Source organism: Antedon mediterranea, chromosome 2 (genome assembly GCF_964355755.1).
Source record: "Antedon mediterranea chromosome 2, ecAntMedi1.1, whole genome shotgun sequence".
Classification (NCBI taxonomy): domain Eukaryota; kingdom Metazoa; phylum Echinodermata; class Crinoidea; order Comatulida; family Antedonidae; genus Antedon; species Antedon mediterranea.
In genome coordinates, this window is record NC_092671.1 from 7237468 (window position 1) to 7258560 (window position 21093).

Genomic DNA, 21093 nt, shown 5'->3' on the forward strand with positions numbered 1-21093 from the left:
TTAACTAGCATAGTACTTTATTCACATATAACAAAAATCTGTAAATAAATTTAGTATCCTATTTTCAACTTAAAAAAAGAAATCTTCCAAGCTAAATGTTGATAAAAACTGGCACAGCCTTGTAAAGAATTGATCATGTTTTATTGGCCTACTAACAGCACAACTTGAATATTATTATTATTTTACAATGTGCAGAAAATATACCATCCTGAATAACTATTAATAAATAAATTACATGAGAAAGACATTGGTATAACCACACTATCAGACTCAATTCTAGATGCTTTACTACCAGATTATTCTATGGCTGCGGCTTTATTCAATTTAACAATAAAATATATTCTTTGTTAAACCAAAAAAAAATTGTGTGTGATAAAACATTTCATTAAAATTCAACAATGAATATTCCATTTAAAATGTTTTTATCAAAGATTGATTATACATGATTTTAAACTGTAAATGCTTACTCATTTAAAAGACTTTACATTTAAAATCTATTTAGTTTGACGAATCAGAAAATAATATTTGTAAGTACTGTGCTACATACAGTACATGTAATAATTAAGGCACAGTAGTAGAATGACACAAATACAAAAAGCTATTTTCATCAAATTGATCATTCTGATCGGCCAAAATTCACTTTAGACATGTGATAACTGTTTAGTTGGTTGGCCAGGGCTAAGATACCCCTCCCGTTCACACTGACCAACCACTTAGTTTGAGTTGATCTACAGAAGGAACTTACAAAAGTACAGTGTATGAGAATTTGTTTACAATTTTGCAATAAAAGTATCCACTACTTTGTAAGCTTTCAGCCATGTTCATCAAAACACTCATACCAGTAATATAACTTGTTCATTATAATACCAATTTGAAAATAAAAACAATTATATAACAATGAAAAAATTACAGACCATTTCTGCTACATAGAAATGAAAATAACTCTAGATATATTCAGACACAAATTTTTTACATTCTTAAAACAAAATAAAAACATGCATTGTATTCAGGCTCGTTTTCCACTGGGAAAATTGTTTTGTACGAGTAAAAAATATTGGTTTATGGACATTAATATCTACTTTTTTGTGATGCGAAAATATGCACAACCAATCAGAGCTCAAGAATGTTATACTCGCACAAATAAATTTGCATAGTGAAAAACAGGCTTTAGGGAGTGGTCATAAGATTCTTAATATATTTATCTTCATTTATTATTTCTTATGTAATGTTTTATTTTTAAAAATGAAATAAACGAAACAGGACTACTTTTCCATCTTTCAACATTTTACACTCGCATTCATACCTGTCACGCCTTTTTCTAATATCTAGATAACACTCTTACAGGCATAGATAAAAACAACCACGCAATTTAAGTCAACTATAATACCTGAACAATGACACGATGTGAAACTTGAACAGCTCAGTAGTCACTTCCTGAATGAACTATCAGGCATGAATAATGAGGCTTTGTTAATACAAAAACAGTTTCTGACTTTTAGAGAATTTGCAATAAATAAAATGATAAATTGAGAGCATAATGTAAAAAATCTCATTTGAGAACTTAAAAAATATGTTCAAAAGTCATGTTTTATGCTTTATACTGGTGGGAAAAAGTCTATTAGAAAAAGGAAATTACATAAAAACCACTAATGGTAATTTAAACAACCATGATGAATAATATCACATGTTTAGAAAAACCACAATATAAATGATTTCTTTTTTTATGGGCTATTGCATGCAAATGTCTTTCAGATATGATTTGATATTTGAGTTTCCGAGAGAAAACTTAATTCATAGTATCTGAACTCTGACCTGGCGGAAAAATGTTTTATGCTGGATATCCGAGGCAGAAATGAATAATTTACGAGATTAAATATGGATTAAATTAGGGTGCTATATGGACAGTAGATCAAATAGGTTGTATCAATGGAAGCTGTTTAGCTAAATGGTATAGACATCAGTTTGTAAAGCTGAAGTCCTGTGTTTCGAATCCCATCAAAATCTTTTATGATATTTTTAATGAGAGATTGTGTTTTAGGTTCAGTTTATATTTAGGTCGGCTATCTTGTTATTATGTAACATAGAAAATAAAGCATTATTCATGATTTCTGCCTTAAAAAATTTGACCCAGGAATTTGTGTTTATAGTTTAAATAAATATATTCATAATATAGCCTTATGATTTGCTTCGATGTCACATGACTTCACACCATCCTTTACTCACGTTTCTGAACTTGACAAACTCACCTCTGGTTAATTCTAAAGATATTGCAATTTCAAAAGCATTAAGCAATAATAAAATATATATATATATATATAACTATTATAAAGTCATTTAGAGCATAGGATATTTTTTTTAGATAAAAGAGCACAAAATAGGTGTATAATATACATAACAAAAATAATTTTTTAACATAGCATTTAACATAGAAACAACTACAATGTAGAAACAACAGTGTGTTAATACACATCTCAGGCATTTGGACGGGTTCACATAAATTTGAGATTTTTTTAAAGTGATTTGCATCTTATGTGACATTCAAATGTTTTATAAGAAAAAAAAACATTTAAAATAGATTTAATTAAGAACAATAGTTAAAAGTATATCATTTAGGATGGTCTTCTCCGGCGGTGCAAAGTGTTGTGTTTTTGTAGCAGTAAGCAAGCATGCTTGTACTGTACTGGCTAAAATCTGTGTGCTGTTAGCCCAATTAACTATAACATCATCTTATTCTCAAAACGTCTTGAATTCTTACTGATTGTCATTAATTCCAATTTAAAATCAACTTCAGAAAACTGCTAGTAAATAATCCGTTCATAATCGTTCAAGCAAGAAATCCAATGATGCATTGATATCGCCATTTTTGTCCAAAACTTTGGTCACAATGCAGACAAGCAGTTTTCATTGCAAACTCTTTGATTTTCTGCCAAACTTTTTTTTAACTTGGAAGACATTTTGTTTTCTCTAAAATTATCATAAAAGTCTTCTTTTATTTACAATGAATTGTCTGTACAATGTCTTTAATACTACAATTCTCACTGCAAGAAATAAAAAGTAGATAGTATTATTTATATTGTAGAAATTAACAACAAATATTAAAATGTAGTGAAATCTCTTTTGAGACATCTCTAAAGCTCTGTCTACACTACCACACTTTATATGACAAAAAAACGTGATGTGCCCATATATGGAGATGATGATGTCATATCACTACCATATTTGGGCACGTCACACTTTTTTTGTCAAACTAGTTTGATAGTGTAGGCAGAGCTTAAAGCTCTATCTACACTATCAAACTAGTTTGATGTGATGTGCCCAAATATGGAAGTGATATGTTTAACTATGGTAGTCATATGACATCACCATGTCAATATATGGGCACACCACAGTTTTTTGTCACATAAATTTTGATAGTTATAGATGGAAGTAACTTTACCACTACAACCTTTATTAATTAAGGGGACACCTCTCTTAAGGGGGCACATTGATTGGTCAGAAGGTGTCCCCTTAATAGAGGTTCTGCTGTATTACATCCTAGTCTTTAGTTTAATTGTGGTTTATATTATTACAGCTTAATTGGGTCAAAATTGACCTGAAATGCGTTGGTTTATTTAATTCTTTTGCCAATATTACCACTGGATGCAATGAATTTGGAATATAGTACTGTATTTGATGCCATGGCTCTATGGCAGTCAATGTCAAAGGTTAATTCTATTCTTTGATTTGACTTCAAATAAATCACAACTATGTTGCTGTCACCAAAACAATGCTATCATTATGTTGTCAGGGATGGTTGTGAATGCTAAGCTTTTAAATTTTAGCAAATATTACCTAGTTCTGGTCTCCTCCGCCTACTGCAATTTCAACACCTCGAATCTCTACAGCAACTGGCATATTATATTCATAACCACCTTTTGAACTCATCTGAGTTTGTAATGCATTTAACTGAAAGACAATAAATAATATTTCATGGATCAAACATTAATTTTAATTCCTTTTATTTGGCAATACAATTTAACAGTCAGAAGAGATTAGTATACTAAAGATACAGGAACTTCTAAAATTGGGTTTTTGTGGAAGCCAAGCCTGTAGCCTCCATTTGAAGTACCCTTTTCAGACAAGAGACTTTGCCTGAATACAACAAACATACAGTGAATCTGTTTGTTTTACCTTTAAGACACGTTATCGATAAAATTCTCATATGAATATTTCTTTAAATATTTATATTATTATTAACTGTAGGTGTTCTAACTTTTATTAAGAAAAGTTAAAAGAATCATGAAAATGATGTTAAATATAGCTGATATTGCAACTTTTGAATTAGTTGAATTATACAATAAATATATTATTATACTTAAATGAAAATATCATATCAAATCCATAAAAAATATAGAATTAAACAAAATGGAAAACTTAAGTCAGGGGAAAATACGGCTATGCGAGGATACTTGCCTACCACTTATGAAGAAGACCAAAGTTTACAAGCTAATCTGAACAAGTGTACCTTGCCTATTTAGGTTAAATAACTAGTAGGAGTGTTAAAATGTATTTACTTCTTGGTCATGTACTCCCAGGATGTTATTAAGTCAAGTACCTGACGATGTTAAAACCTTTGCAAGGCCCCACCCAATTTTATGTCAGTACCATTAATCCAGTTGAATCATTCATATGTTGAGTATATTACAGTACAGTAGTATTGTTCTAAATAATATCTATATTGTTTGTGCATGGTCACTGGCATAAAAAAAAATAAAATATGATTACTGAATCTAATATCATAACTTACACACAGGGAGTTTCCCCCCAACCAACAAGCAAAATTGTTTACGATTTTAAAAATAATGTTTAATGACTAGTAACTTATACTTAGGAAGTTAATTAACATAGATAATTGGTTCTAATACAAATAATGAATGATTTTATACTTAATTAATTTATTTTCATGTATGATTTTAAATTATGAAATTCACAGACTCGAATGCTGATAGGAAGTGAGTCAAGTCACATGGTCTTGTTTTGCAAGTATTAAGATTGATATCATACCTGCATTAAAACATAAAGCTGTGTCATGATATACAGGTCACTAGTATTAATAGCAGTTACGAAATTTACTATACCCCTATTTCACTTAATTATTTTCAATTCTGCTAATATATTTTATACGTATAAGTTTTGTTTGAATGTTGTTAACTGTTTTTGCCTACATTTTTACATATATGCATGTATTTTAACTTTTGCATTGTAAAATGTTACGGTTTCAGCATTCTGGCTATTTGTGTCGTAAGGTGATTTCCCGATTAATCGTACGAACAAACGGTACTGGGTATGATCAACTAGCGTTCGTGTTCCCACCTAATCATCCATTCATAGAAGTACTGATGAAGATATCAATCTGTGGCGACAATAGAATGGACCCGAGACCTGGCTATCTTCGACTTTTAAATAATAGAAAGTTTAGAAAACATTTTTTGTTAAACTAGAAATGTACGTTGTATGTATATAGAAAAATGGTTGTAGTTTTCAAAATTACGTTGTATAAGTTGCGATGTGAAAAACTGAATTAGTATTATATCAAATTTGTTTATTAATTTTTTTTAACAAAAAAACATTTTTTTATTTTGTATTAGATGGTAATATAATACTCGTCAGAAAGCATTAACTTTATATTTTTCTTTCTTTTATTAGGGTATGATGTGAAATTTATCCTTCTTCTCAAAAAGAAAGTACATAAACCCTATAATACATTCCTTTAAGCTTTATCTACACTAACAAACTTTATGTGGCAAATAAAATGTGATGTGCCCATATATGGACATGATGATGTCATATCACTACATATTTGAGCACATCATACTTTTTTTGTCAAACTAGTTTGATAGTGTAGACAGAGCTTAAGACTTACTCCTTGATTACCAGAGGTGGACATTTCTCCTGATCCTATATGACCTGTGTGCCTAAAATCTGTTGGAAGTCCTATCATACTTCTGTCGATGTGTCGCCTCCTCTTCTGTAAAGAAAATGCAAAATTAAACAGGCTGTTAATTACTATTATTGTGAATCCGACAGTGACAATGGTATCAACATGGAAACTACGATTTGGCACTAATTAATATCTCTGGATGACACTCTAAGACGCTTAAAATAAAATAATGTCTGGATGACACTTTAAGATGCTCAAATAAAATAATGTCTGGATGACACTCTAAGATGCTTAAAATAAAATAATGTCTGGATGACACTTTAAGACGCTAAAAATAAAGTTGAAACTAAGAGATAGTAGTACACTACTGTAATACTGTATGTTTATTTGGAAAATTGGAAATTCTAGTTTTGGGCAAATATCAAATACCATTGGAGACTAATTTTGGAAAAGTTGATTGTAGTACTACAATAGGCTATCAACCAATAAAAAGGCATTGTTCAGGTGAAATCCAGATACTTGGATACATACAGTACTAAACAATTTATAAATTGAAAGGAGAAAAAGAGTTAAATAGTTTTCACATGCCTTTGTAAAGTATGACTCCAGACACATTGTGACCTTATACTACACCTAACATTAACAATGATATTAATAACAACACATAAATTATGAGGCCTGTATTTGGCTGTACTGTACCTGCGTCAAGTCAATCCCCTTGAGAGATTTAGGCAGACAACTGCGGCATATTACAGTACTGTTATAATGTGCATGTAGATCATGCGACTACATTGGCACAGAACTGAGTCACACTGTAGTGCCAGTAATGTTTAAAATAAGAGGCAAAGATTTGATAACTGATTTAGATTTATTAGTCTAATTAATTTCAGACAAATTTTATTGTAGCATTGATAATCTCAAAATAATACTGATACTATATGTTTCTCCAATCTTGAAATCTGAACCTAAAATAACATTATTTTCTAACTTTAACTATACTTTTAAGTTTTAGTATCTAAATGGAGACGTTTTTAACTGAAAACAAATAATACTGTACTATATAATATGTTTCTCCGATCTTGAAATCTGAGCCTAAAATAACATTATTTTCTAACTTTAACTATACTTTTAGTCTGCAAATGGAGAAGTTGTATTAACTACATCTGCCAGGTGCGTTGACTTGGATTGTTGTTTTAACCAGAGCTTGTACTTTAGGTTTGAAACAACTACAGGCTAAATGTAGCAAATACTGCTGGTACTTAGTGACTGGTGGTAATGCATTATAGGAAAGACAAGAGCAGTTAATACAGCCATTCATTTTTCCTTTTGTCTAGTCAAGGTAAAAGACAAGGTCTGAGAAATTGTCATATTTGATATTCCATATAAGTTGATAATATTAGTTACACCCTGCTTGTTCACGGAATACGGGAAATATCTACGTTCTGGTTCCATATTCCATGAGGCCGAATGGAATATGGAACCAGAACGTAAATATTTCCCGTATTTCGTAAGAACAAGCAGGGTGCAACGATTTTATCTCATAGATAAATATTCGATGGTTGAAATCATTTTTTGTATTTTTTTATTGGTCTAAGGTACATGCATGTAAAAGTTACCCACAATCTGGCCTTTGGCCACTAGTGGTAACTTGTGGCATGGTGGTTTTTATTGTTTATATGAAATAAAGAATAAATAAAATAAATAAATAATAAATAAATCACAACTACGCATGCGCTCAACGATAAAAATACAATACATAAACAACGCGCGTAGAAACATCAAACCGGTAATACGGGATATATTACCCTTCTGATCCGCTTGACTGAGTAAATGGGCGTAATACGGAATTATATCTCATACACATTGACCAATCGTATTACAGAATTCACGTACAACAAGAGATAACATGTAATATCTCTAATTCAAATGTTTCCAAAATTTATATTTCACAAGAAATATTATTTCCAATCAAATGATGCCATAATCAACAAGAACAATACAATCATATAAATTGTTTGTTCTTATTGATCATGAGATAATTTGACTTTACTTGTGATTTTTAAATAGTTTCATCAAAAACAGTATATACAGTAAATGTTTTTTGTTGCACTGTATATTCAGGGCAAAGTTATATTTCACATACAAAACTAAAAATGAAACTAAAATGATACTATTATAATCAATATTACAATGTACAGTAGACTAGAAACTAGAAACGTCATTTAAAGATAATAATTATAATAAAGGCTAATATTAATAAAACAATTTTACCTTACTAACCTGAGGCCTAGGGGTGTGATGCCTGGACCACAGTCTACTTAACCAGTCCATTATCACAAAATAAATCCAAGTAAAAAATATCCGTAACAGTAATATTTAATTGTGCTTATTTACACTGTACTGTTTTAGTAGTCCTAATGAAAACCTCAAAACAATCACTGTCTTCTGTCTTTAGTTCTGTCAGCAAACTGATTACGCAGTCTTTATCGTGACTACCTTCGTTTGAAATGAATCATAGGCCAGAAGGAAACATATGTAAATCAGTTCAACTGGAAACCACTATTTTTTAAACAGGGATATCAGCGATTCCAAGGTCTATTGTGAATTGAGATAGCAATTTTGAATTGATATTTCTATAAAAGGTGATATAGAAAAAGTATTAAAGGCTTATATAATTTAAAACAGATAATCGGAAATGCACACTAAAAGAATTTCTTTTCAAACAGCGAATTAGCTTTTCTACCAAGTTGAAAAATGTTATGGTACACGAAACATGACGTATGTAGAGAGTTTCTGCAGAAATATTGCAAATTACAATACTGTCTAGATTGTAAAAAGTTTATGATCTTTATGAATTCGTTTGTTACTACATTCTGTACAAACTTTGTTTAATATGGTAATTACTGTACAAGGAGGTAATTTGACCATCACTCTCTTAAAAATAAATACAATAAAAAACCAAAATAAATAATATTAAGTATAATTTCCAAATTCTGCCAAGCGTTGTGTACTAAAATTCTATTTAAAAAGTTGTTTATGATCATGTAAAATGTTTTTAAAAGAAGGCAACAATGGCAGACATCCACAGGTTTAACATAAATAATCTTTAAATTTCATAACATTTTCAGTTTTTATGCAATTTCCTGATAAATTGTATAATAAAAGTTTGCAATGTGAACTCTTGAACTATACAGACAGCTATGTTGAAAACTGTATTGTGGCTGTCAGAGTGTCATTATGTGGAATTTGTTAATAAAAACATCATTGTATAAAGCTAAATATTTGTCAACTTCATCCTTAATACTACTAATCTGTCAACCAGAGAAGCACTTTACAGATAAAAATCTCTTTACAATCATCAGTAAATCAACCAAATATTTTCTCTGCATACTTACCACAACAATAGTATACAAATAATAAATGATGAATAGAGAAGAGAATATTTATATGAATTGAGTAAATTATTTAACAAGGATGGAGGTGGAGTCAGGTTTATGACAGTCAGTCAAGCTCTCAACACATGGAAATACACTTCAATGAATACAAACATTATTTATGTTGTTCTAACTAGTGTAAGTAAACTTTTACTAAACAAATTGGCTGCTTCCATCTTGAATCAATGTCAAAGGAAGTCTAGGTCATACAAAAAGGCAGTGCTTCGAAATTGGCCGCAGAGTAGAACATTATGTTGAAAGTGCACATTACAGGTTGGCTTTCAAACACGCACAGCCACCAGCCTAAGAAAATCTTTAAATGATTACAAAAGGTGAAAGTGCAATAGTAGCATTATATATAAATTTTAATGTGCAATAGACCTATACTGTTACTAACCATTAAATTGAACCATTACACTATTGAGAGTCATGTGATATGAAATCAACCAATCAAATGAAGATGTGCGTTAGTAATTGTCTAGTAGTTACTGTACTGTACAGAATGTACAGTACAGTATAAACACCTCAGACATACACTCATTCAAAATACAGTAATGAACAAATTGAGATTGTAATCATTTTAATAACATGAATGAGATGTATGTGACTAAACTTCAGTTCCACTTTAGTTTGGATTAAGGATAGAAGCTGACACTAGTAGTCAATCCATCCTCAAAAAGTACACTTTAAGTTTATCACCAAATTACTGTGAAGTACTACAAAAACAATTCAATATTTTCACTTTATTCAAGTTCAAATATCATAGATGTATAAACAAAGATATTTCAAATGTCATATTTTCCAGGGGAGGATTTTAAGCTGGATGAATAAAATATTTCTGAAGGAAGCAAGATTTTATTTGTTGAATCATTTATTTTATTTTTGCAACATGTGGATTTACACAAGTACTTTAATGACTTCCTTTAGATTGACTCACATGTGTCTCATGTCCGAGAAAACATGTCCAAGTAATAACAACAAATCCCGTTTTTGGTATGGTTTTAATCATTTTTACAGTATGATGTCGACAAAATGAAAATAATAATAAACAAAGTTTTTTTATGATACATACAGCACTATACAAGAATAGAGAGAGAGAAGGAAAAATGTCTTATGAGTCATAAACCATAATGTAATATTAATTACAATATCCACAAAACAGTTAACACCCATCTTCTTTATTCTCTGCTCATTTAAAATAATATCGAAACTACACTGTTCTCTATAAAAAAAATTTAATTGCTAATAAATAAACAAAAAATACATTGTGTACATTTATTATTGTTCAACAATCTTTTCTAATGGCGAAGGATTTTAAATCATTTTAAATACTAACATAAGTATTACCGTATGCTTGTATGTTTGTGACAAGATCATAATATGGCAAAATATTTGCAATAATGTGTACTGTATTACTTTGTAAAATTAAAAATCAAAGGCCACATTTATTTTCAAAAGGAAAATATCACTTGAAAGTTATTAACCTTCTACAGTATTTGATTTTCACTTTCACTCCATGGATGATTCTTAAACACATGTTGATATTTTTACAATGACTTTTCACTATTTGTAAGTTTACAGTACATAATATACTGTAACTCGTGCAATGTTCTCTCGAAAGCTGGTTTTGCCAGATATAAATTGGCTCCCAATCGGTTATAAAAATGGTGTCAACTAATATTTCCTAAAATAAATACTTGTCTAGTAGTTGTAGGCTACAGAGGGTATTACTTTTTTAATTGGATTTATAAGATAAGTACAATATATTATTATTACAGTACAGTACTGGTCTCACTTCATTCTGTAGGGCAAATCAGGTCTTTTCCTTTGGGGTAAGTGAGTGGGATCACATTCCTAAACTGCCCTTGAGGAGTGCGATTTATAACACACTTAAATTTGGTAAACTTCTACACACCAAAATACAAATGGCACATCTACATACAGCACCCCTGAATGTATTGAGGAGTGCAATTTGTAGCACACCTAAAATTTTAAAAAGAAAAGGCCTGGCAAATGCTCTGTCTGATGTTTCACCTGCAATCCCAGTATAGGTTGAGATAAGACACAAAAGAATCAACACACCAAGTACTGTACTGGGTGCAGGTCAAGTCGGCCCCAAACCGTCTCGGCCAAAGTCAAGTCGGCCCCACGTCAAGTCGGCCGCAAGTCAACTCGGCCTCAAGTCAACTCGGCCTCAAGTCAACTCGGCCTCACGTCAACTCGGCCAAAAACTAATCGGTCAACTCGGCCCCAATAAAGTATGGAACGCAAAAAGTGCTTAATATTATTACGATTCTTACTATCCACGTTTTAAAAAAAATGAAGAAATAAAAAATATAATATATAAAAAAATGAACTCATTGCCGATATGAATAGAAGTACCCGCGTGTTACAAAAAACACGTGTAGGTACCGTTTAGGAAATCGAAGACGGAGGCCTACCGTACTTTCCACCATTTGGCCATAGAAAAAGTGATCGTACATCGTTTTTGTGCATGATTTGCGTTTTTAAAAAAGGGGAATCCCCCGGTCAGCGAAAATACGTAGCAGTTGTAGATATCGAAAAAGCTGGCAAACGCGCAGGGAGGCTCAGCTACGAAATTTTATTAAACGTAAATAAAGGAAAGTTGGTGAAATAATTCCTATTTTTTTTTGCTAAATATATTAGGCCTATTGTCTAAATAATAATATTCATTAAAAGTCAGAATTATTCATAGTTAAAAAATTGTGAAGAAATATTATTTTATCAATCCCTTCATTTGCACTTTTTGCGTTCCATACTTTAACGGGGTTGAGTTGACCGATTATTTTTTGGCCGAGTTGACGTGAGGCCGAGTTGACTTGAGGCCGAGTTGACTTGAGGCCGAGTTGACTTGAGGCCGACTTGACTTGGGGCCGACTTGACTTTGGCCGAGACGGTTTAGGGCCGACTTGGATCGAAACCATTGGTAATGTATGGTATATTGGACCATATACAAACATTTCTTTGTACTGTTGCAGATGTATAAATCGAAAACTAAAGTATTGAATATCAAACACAATACCACATAGATTAATTAAATAACAAATAAAAATTGAATTACTTACGGATGAAGGTGGTTGCTGGGCAACGCAGCATCCAAAACATATCCATAAATCACCCATGACGTATACTACTAGTAAAAGTTCAAGTTAAAATTAATAATATTGCTTATCCCTTCCTTATACTGTTTGTACTCCCCTTGTTTGTAGTATTGTCGTTCACATTCAAAACATTTTGGTCAAGATAATTTTTCTTTTCAATCTAGTCTATCAGCAACGTTCCTGCAAAGAACAAAAAAATGGATTTTATTTAATACCAACATTTGTATTGTTTTTCAAAGTTCAATTGGTGCATTTATTAAAATTGAATTTCCTGGGTTATCCTCGAATAATGATTATTGCCGTCTATCTGAATTTGTAGGTTACTTAGACCCCATTTACACTTACGTTTGGGTCCAGGGCCGGTTGCAAATATTTACCTTTTAGGCCGGCCCCAGAGCGTTTACACTAGCGACACAGATTACTGGTCGTAAATAATTTTATCGGAAGTACCATTGCATGCTGGGATACGAAGTACAGTTTGTTTACATTTTTCTCTCTCAATCGTCAATTCAACTCTCTCCGCGCGAACCAACCGTTTTATATTTATACTGTATTGTTGTTTTTTTGTCCCATTAAAAACAAAATGAACTCCACTGTTTTATATATAATATGGCTGTATTTTATGTATATGCGAAACAAGCGGAGGAATACTTTATTGAAAGAAGATGTCTGAAAATAAATTTAACTATATAAATGATGAAGAAAACAATTGTCGCCCGAAAAGGAGGAAGGCATGTACTGAAAATGTCGGATCGTCATAACAACAACCTCATAAAAAGGTCAAACGTTGTTCACAGTTCACTGCGTAAGCCGGCCCAAACGTAAAAGCCGCTCCTGAACCTACCTGGAGAGGTGGCCCAGATCTGCGTCCGGCCCAGGGCCAGCCTAACTTTTTGGAGTATTTACACTTATCTATTGCCGACCCAGGGCCGGCCTAAATCGTAAGTGTAAATGGGGTCTTACAGTATACACAGCAGTCCTTTGGGACTCTGTAGTGGATGCCTGATTCTGGGATGGTTCCCATTAGAGTACACAGGTTGCAGAAAACTGTACTGTTTCATTCTATTTGTAAATGTATTCCTTTTTTCGGGAATAGGCTATTGGTGGTTTATCTAGGTAAGCTAGGCATGAAATAGACCACATGATTTTGAGAATTTATGTAAAATTTTTATTTATCCAGTGGTTTTTGTGAATAGCTTAATAGATTTGTACTCTGCTGCTAATAACAGCCGAATAGTGTTAAAAAATGTTGCAAAAAACACAGGATGGATCCGGGGTGAATAGTATTTGCAAGCTCCAGGGTTGTAATATATCTAAGGTATTTTCCTCTTCAAGGAAATATCAACCATTAAAAAGTGGACCCTTAAAAAGACAATTTCTGAAATTGTTCAATCAATGGTTTTATCATTTAAGCTCACGATTTTTCTGGTAAAGAGAGGAAAACATCAAAGGAGTGAGACTTGGTAGAGAAGTACAGTACAGAGAGGCAGCATACTATCCTTTAATGCTTGCATTTTTTTACGACATATATTAACTCATTGACCAGTTGGTATTTAAAAGAATTTCTATTTTAGAGTTTAGCCTACCCTGGGACTTCTGTTCAATTAATTAAACTCCAATGCTAAATCAATATTACATCAGTTTGACAATATTCTACATTCCCTTGAGGAATATGATTGGTATGCAATATAATATTATAAATAAACAAGCTGGCACTGAAATAATTTTGTGCGTAAGCAATATACTTTATCATGGTGGTCTATTTTGATACTGGATATTACTACAGTATAATGTAAAGCTCTGTCTACACTATCAAACTGGTTTGACAAAAAAAACAGAAGGGGAGCAATTTAGTGCTCTTCTGCCTTTTCCTTACGTGATGGACTGGAGACTACTATGAATTAAAAATTACTGTAGGTTAGCATTTCTCAAATGTCATTTAATACCACATGATGTAAATATTTCAAGTATTGGTACTCGATGTTATTCAATCAATTACCATTGCCTATTAAGATTCCAAAAGTTTATTGACCTTTATTATTATTATTATCACATATAGGAAAAATTGAAAGTTGTTTTCTCTTTTTAAATAGCTGACCAATTACATACATGTGAATTTCAAACTGTTGATAAAGGTTGTGTGGTCCCATGTGGTATAGAACAATTCCATGTCTAATTAATAATGGGCTACTGTACATGGAGATGAATCACTACAAACAATGAAATAGGATAATCAAATAATGTAATATTTTTGTTTATATACGCCCCCTTCTTTTGGTACTATTGAACATTGTTCTAATAAATTAGCAAGAGTGACCTAATTTACTATAAAGTTATGTTTGACATGATACACATATGAATTAAATATATTCAAAATGTAAAAATCTATGTCTGTATGAGCGCCGGGCAATACGTCGGGCAATACCACTGTCTTGGAAGGAGTTCAAGAAAATATTTTACTTTTCGGGTTATGTTCTCTCCTTGAAGGGCATAAGGCATTGTCGGTTTATCCAGGTAGGCTAAGACATATAATAGACACTGTATTATTGATTTTTAATTCAAAAATTATTATTAATTATAAATCAGATTTAATATGTCCAATGGCACAGTAATTTGGATAGTAACACTCGTACTGTCAGCATTTAAAACAGCACTAATACACTTTTTATTACACATTTTTATATTTAAATGGGCTGTACAGGCTGAAACCATTTGTAGTAAATGTTGAAATAACAAAAACGGTTTTGAGTTTGAAAAATTAAAGATAAACAGAGGGAGACAGAAATGACCAACTTCCTTGTATAGGCCTCTCATTTCTAATTAATACCGTGGGCATAGCAAATAATTGCAGTACCGCCATGTATCATCAACTACAGAATGCTGTACTGTTTATAGTTAATCCCTGATGACTTGTTGTAAAACTAAAAGCAATCATTAAAGGTTAGGAGAAAAAATAAGTTGTGGTTTACAATCATACAAAACAAATAGGAGTCTATTTGTTACTGTTTGCTGAAGTAACTACCTACAGTAGGCCTGTACAGTAGAATGTTAAAAATACTCTACAAGCCATCAAAGTGAACACATTTCTGAGAAAGATAGGTGAGGGATGTTGGGGGGTAAACAAGTAATAAATGTTGCATTGGTTGTGGGAATATCAACATTTACTGTACACTACAGAGTCTTAGCAAACAGTACAGTTATTAGTATTACTGTCGTAGCAATACTACTAGTTAATATAAGTTAACATTATGAAATTCTTGGTAAGATAAAAATAGGGATTTCCTATAAATCACAAGTTAACTGCTTTGTCATTTCATAAAGTACATTATTACAGGACAAACATCTGTCTGCTGATCAGTAAAGAAAAACAAACATTGATATCATTCAGAAACCTGATATAGCTATAGGCATTGTAACCTGGAACCATACTACCCATGTACAGTACTGTGTAAGGGTGTTGCAACACAAATAAAAGTCAGCAAAGATACGGTTTTTAAAAGCATTCTGCAGCCGTGACTACACGCCCCTGACTAGACAACTTGCGTAAACACTAAAAACGTACTTTATACTTACTAAAAATTACAATTCAATAAAAATAACATGTGATTTCAAAAGCAACACAACAAGTTAATGAGGCCAGACAGGTATAATAAACTTCCTTTATTCTACTAACTATTGTTTGACCACCAAAGCAGGACTAACCTTGCACAGGTACCAAGGCTAACAAACAATGGATTTTAAATGTTTACAAGATTTCCTACTATACAACAATATAAATGTACATAGTAACATGTGTATTTAGAACATGCAAACATATTGGAAAAGGATAAACAAAGTGTTAAGTTTGAATTGCATGACAATATGTTTGTTTTGATATCCTTTTATAAAGCACCATGCTTGCTGTACTGTGGAAACAATGTGTTGGTAGTGTACAATTCAAGTGCTATAAGCTATAAAGTTTATTGCTAGAAAAAAGATCACTAAAAACTAAGTACAGTACATTGTACTTGGGAAACTAAGGGATTAAATAAGTTTCTAAATACCTATCATACTCTACTATAAACCTAAAAAATGGTAGGGATAAATATCATTATTTATAGTATTATTAAATATCAAATATGGAATAATATTTACATGTATTTAGTTATCATAAAAACCTTGTATTTAGAATATGATAAATAATGATGGTACTACAGTATTACTAAACTTAAAATATAATCATTAAACAAAAATTACGACAAGATTTCTTACCTTTAAATAAAAATAATAAATTTAACAACAATTTAAATAACCGCAGATCAATTATGATACAACAGCCACAAACTATAAACAAATTATCCTGTGTGTTGAAAGTAGCAATTCTGGGCATCAGTTTGAAGACTTACCGCAGCAGATAAGCAAGTACTGAAAGCACTATAAAATATCTACCAAACTCTGTCAAGGTGATTCATAAAGGGCGAACAACTTCCCTTTTGTTTCCTGCCTCAATTTAATTTGCAGGAAAACAAAATTGCATTGTTTTACAGACTCATTTACAACAATTATCTTTATTGTATTAATGACCTCTCCCCAATAAAAGAATGAAATCAACTTTAAACTTTGGTAGAGTTTCGATATGATTTACAGATTCTATTATCTGACCTTTGTAGATGGTTGGTGACCTTTGGAGATAGCAGACAGTATTAAAAGTAGAACAAATTATTGGATAATGTAATGTGTCAGTTCTCAATCTTCAGTGCAGTTAAAATTTATAGTTGGGCTGCATATACAAAAAAAGCGTCTCATCTTTAAAAAATAATCAGGCAGAGGGGGGCGAAAATTCAGTAGGGGGAGTGACGCTAAACAAGTTTCTTTTATATATTCAGTACAGTTTCAAATCACACATTACACATACAGTAAATTAAAAAGGCCACCTTCATATTTAGTGAAGTATTTTCCCATAAAAAGTGCTTAAGACTCATAATCAAAGAATAATAAAAACTCTTCAAACTTTTTCATTTCATTTCACAGACATCTACTGTAGGAAGATCCAGGAAGTATATAATACAGTACAATCTATCTACAGTCTATCATGTGGTTTCCTGAACTCATCAATAAAAAAAAATGAAATTTAAGAACTTTCCTCATCAAAATTTATTTAACACCAAAAAATGATATAAGAATAAGACATCCTTAATAAAGTACTAACAACACAATGCAGACTTTACACTTCGTACAGATAAATATCAGTTTAGTCTACAGACAAGATAATATTACCAGGATACACACTATTCAACATTATCAGGCAGACAGACACTTCTTATGTTTGTCTTCACTAATTACCTATCAAGAGTAAGGTCAATGGCATGCCATGAAAGACACAAATTACAAATTTATTACTTTTTAAAAGTTCAATAAGGACATGTGAATGTGATATGGTATAATAAATTACATGGTATTACATGTAAATTACATGGTATTACATGTAAATTACATGGTATTACATGTAAATTACATGGTATTACATGTAAATTACATGGTATTACATGTAAATTACATGGTATTACATGTAAATTACATGGTATTACATGTAAATTACATGGTATTACATGTAAATTACATGGTATTACATGTAAATTACATGGTATTACATGTAAATTACATGGTATTACATGTAAATTACATGGTATTACATGTAAATTACATGGTATTACATGTAAATTACATGGTATTACATGTAAATTAAGATTAGATGTGGTTAGCCAATAATGTTCTTTGCTAGGCCTACCATCTGATGTCAAATGAGCACATGATAACTGTATTGTTGTATGTTGGTTAATTGATCATCTGCTCTGTACAGGGTAAGAAGAAAGTAAATAAAACTATTTAAAATACACTAGTACCTAGGCTCGCGCTAACCGCTCGCCAATTCGCCAATGGCGACTGGAGTCTCCATTTGGCGAAAATAATTATTGCCTCGTTCGCCAAATTGGCGAAAATACATTTCCAAGCCTAGGCCTAGCCTGGTCGGCGTGACTTCTTAATGGGAGCGAGAATTCGCCACACTTCGGTACTTTCTGACTCGGGTACACTTTTTACCACAACAGCATTTTATGTGACGACGTCACGATCGCCGTGTTCATTTTTTTAGTTCTGTTTAAACATGCGCAGAGCGTGCCTCGATGACGTTTTAATGACACGCAGTTAATGTGATTGGTTCGTGGCCGGTCGTCGTCGACGTGATGATGAGCGAATAAAAGGGGAAGTCCCTATTCTTCGACGTAGAAAATGAACTTCGAGAAGAAAATGTAAACAGAAACATGTGGACGAATACTTCCGTAAACGAGGCTGTTCTGTTATTTAAAAAGGGGAATTTTAAATTTAACAAAGTAATTACCTCAATAGTATAATGTTAACATGTTTAATTTTATTTCCCTTTCGATTATTCTAACCGAAAGTTGCGCTTTAAATTGAATAGCTAAGAAACAACGTATACTACAACGGCAACCCTGGCCAAAGCGCGTTTCGGCCGCCTACATAGAATGGGTTACGGCCGCTGCATAGCAAATTCAAAGCTTCTTAAATTTCTGTGGTACATTTCTTCCTAACGTACTTGTTTTATATAATAGATTGATAAATATTCCACTTATTAAATAATTTAATAAATCGGTAAAATTGACGTTTCCAAGCAAGTATTCCATGATGAGAGGCGACATTTTTCGACATGCCTCGTGTGCGGCGAATACTAGTTCAGAAAATGGAACAGTCCATTGTGCGGGGGTTATCCAATCATTAATTAACGCGCTAATACCTAGGCGACGGTAATTTAGTAATAAGCGGAGAACTGAATCCCCCGTAAGGAAAATGGTAAACACTGATATTTATGGTAGGGATTATTTTTTTCAGTGGTTGGTCTTGTTGGCTTCTTCGCACCAGGTCCACGCAAAGTCAAATAAAACGATGTGGTTTATCAAACAGAAATATAAATTACCGTAGCTTTAATTCATTACTAAATTAGCCAGATTTTGATAATGAGAAAGGCTAAAAAATTGTTATCGTTAAAATTGACATATGAGGCGGATGTACATAATAATAATAACCGATTTACATATCAAAATAAAGAGTATTTAAAGCCTGATAACATGCAACAAAAATTACTCCACCACCTATTATGGACCTCGTGCGATCGGGTGCGAAAATGGGTAGGTGTTTTCCAAAGTTATTTTTAGCGCGCAGATTTCGGCTCGCCGGCTTTTGTACCTCATTTTTAACTCGTGTTTTCTATTAAAATATTTAATAAACATAGATTAAAAATATATAAAAATAATCCCTTAAACAAGATCTTTCCAGGCATATAATTTTTATTCTCATGGGTACATAAGAAATAGTATATTTTTAACTTCAAAGACACGTCACTTTTTGAAATTTCACGAACGTGTTAAAATCGCGGTAACGAAAATCAGCTTCATTGGGATAAATAATAATAATATAAATGTAAAAGAAGTAAAATAACAAACAAATACATGCATTATTTATTTAATAAACATTTTTGCGAATTTTTATGGTTTTTTAAATTTGGCTAAAGGATTTTCAATTTGGCTAATGTTTTTCAAAACCTTTCGCCATTTTGGCGAACGAAAATTTGACCTTAGCGCGAGCGTAGAGTACCAATATTAACGATCAATTATTCATTGCACAATTACCTTTAATCCATATTTTAATTATGTAACTTATAAATTTTGTGTTAATTTCTATGAAAAATTCACTAAAAATATACAAGGTGTACGAGAATCAATTTATACCAGTTAAGATATTATATTTGCATCAACAACATTGGAATCCTTCAAAGATAAATTTGTGAGTGCCCTTCCTCAACTTCAAGGACTGTACTAGACTACTACAAGTCATCCATTCCATACAACTCTATCTATTAATATTATATTAATTATTATAAATATAAAGTATAATAGAATAAATATTAAGTAAAAAAATAGAATGGTCACATAAGTGTGCAAAAGTATATGTCGTATCATAAAAATGTACACAACAAATACAATCTACTAAAGGAAAGTTACTGATTGAATTGTTTTACTTTTAAGTATTGTTCGTTCAATGCATGGCTGGTTACCTTTGTAAATGGTACACCCATGACTGACTGGCCATTCATGCATTGACCGAAGATAGAGCACAGTACAGAGGAACTTCACTAGGCAACAATAGACGGCCTAGCTAGCTAGGGTGGTAGGAGGCTAGCTCAAGTCATCCATTCAAAATGGACGTGACTAAAAATGAATAACCGAACACAACAAAAAATATCATAGGTTACAACCGTGCATGACTAGTAAAATAAAGCCTCAATATCCTAAGAAATTAATTGCTAGTACTGCAGGAAACTGTCATTACCTACCGAACATTTAAAATCATGAAGGACATTACTTGCCAATCCGAATGTGTCAATGGATAATTCGTGTTTCATCATCAAAACTTTAATTGAATTTGCCGTGTCACTCGTGTACCACCATGGTGTTGTGAGAGAGTTGCACTTCCGCATTGGGGGGAAAAAGAAGAAGCTCCTCCTCTCCGATATGCATCATTGCACACCACAACTTAAACCATGGGCGTGGCAAAATGTTATTTA

General features: G+C 32.0%; 1 protein-coding gene across 3 annotated transcripts; it reads right to left on the reverse strand.

The window, feature by feature from the left end:
• Positions 1 to 20968, reverse strand: LOC140040237 (CDC42 small effector protein 2-like). Of its 3 annotated transcripts, XM_072086001.1 has the most exons (5): positions 20863 to 20968; positions 12441 to 12656; positions 5903 to 6007; positions 3832 to 3945; positions 1 to 3038 (listed from the first exon to the last, which is right to left on the reverse strand). In XM_072086001.1, exons 2-4 carry the CDS (start codon positions 12495 to 12497, stop codon positions 3832 to 3834), a joined length of 276 nt encoding a protein of 91 aa, XP_071942102.1. In that variant the 5' UTR covers positions 12498 to 12656; positions 20863 to 20968; the 3' UTR covers positions 1 to 3038. The 3 variants fall into 3 exon arrangements, with proteins under 3 accessions (XP_071942102.1, XP_071942101.1, XP_071942104.1); XM_072086000.1 differs by lacking the exons at positions 12441 to 12656; positions 20863 to 20968 and adding an exon at positions 8192 to 8441; XM_072086003.1 differs by lacking the exons at positions 12441 to 12656; positions 20863 to 20968 and adding an exon at positions 8201 to 8436.
• Positions 20969 to 21093: the final 125 nt, after the last annotated feature.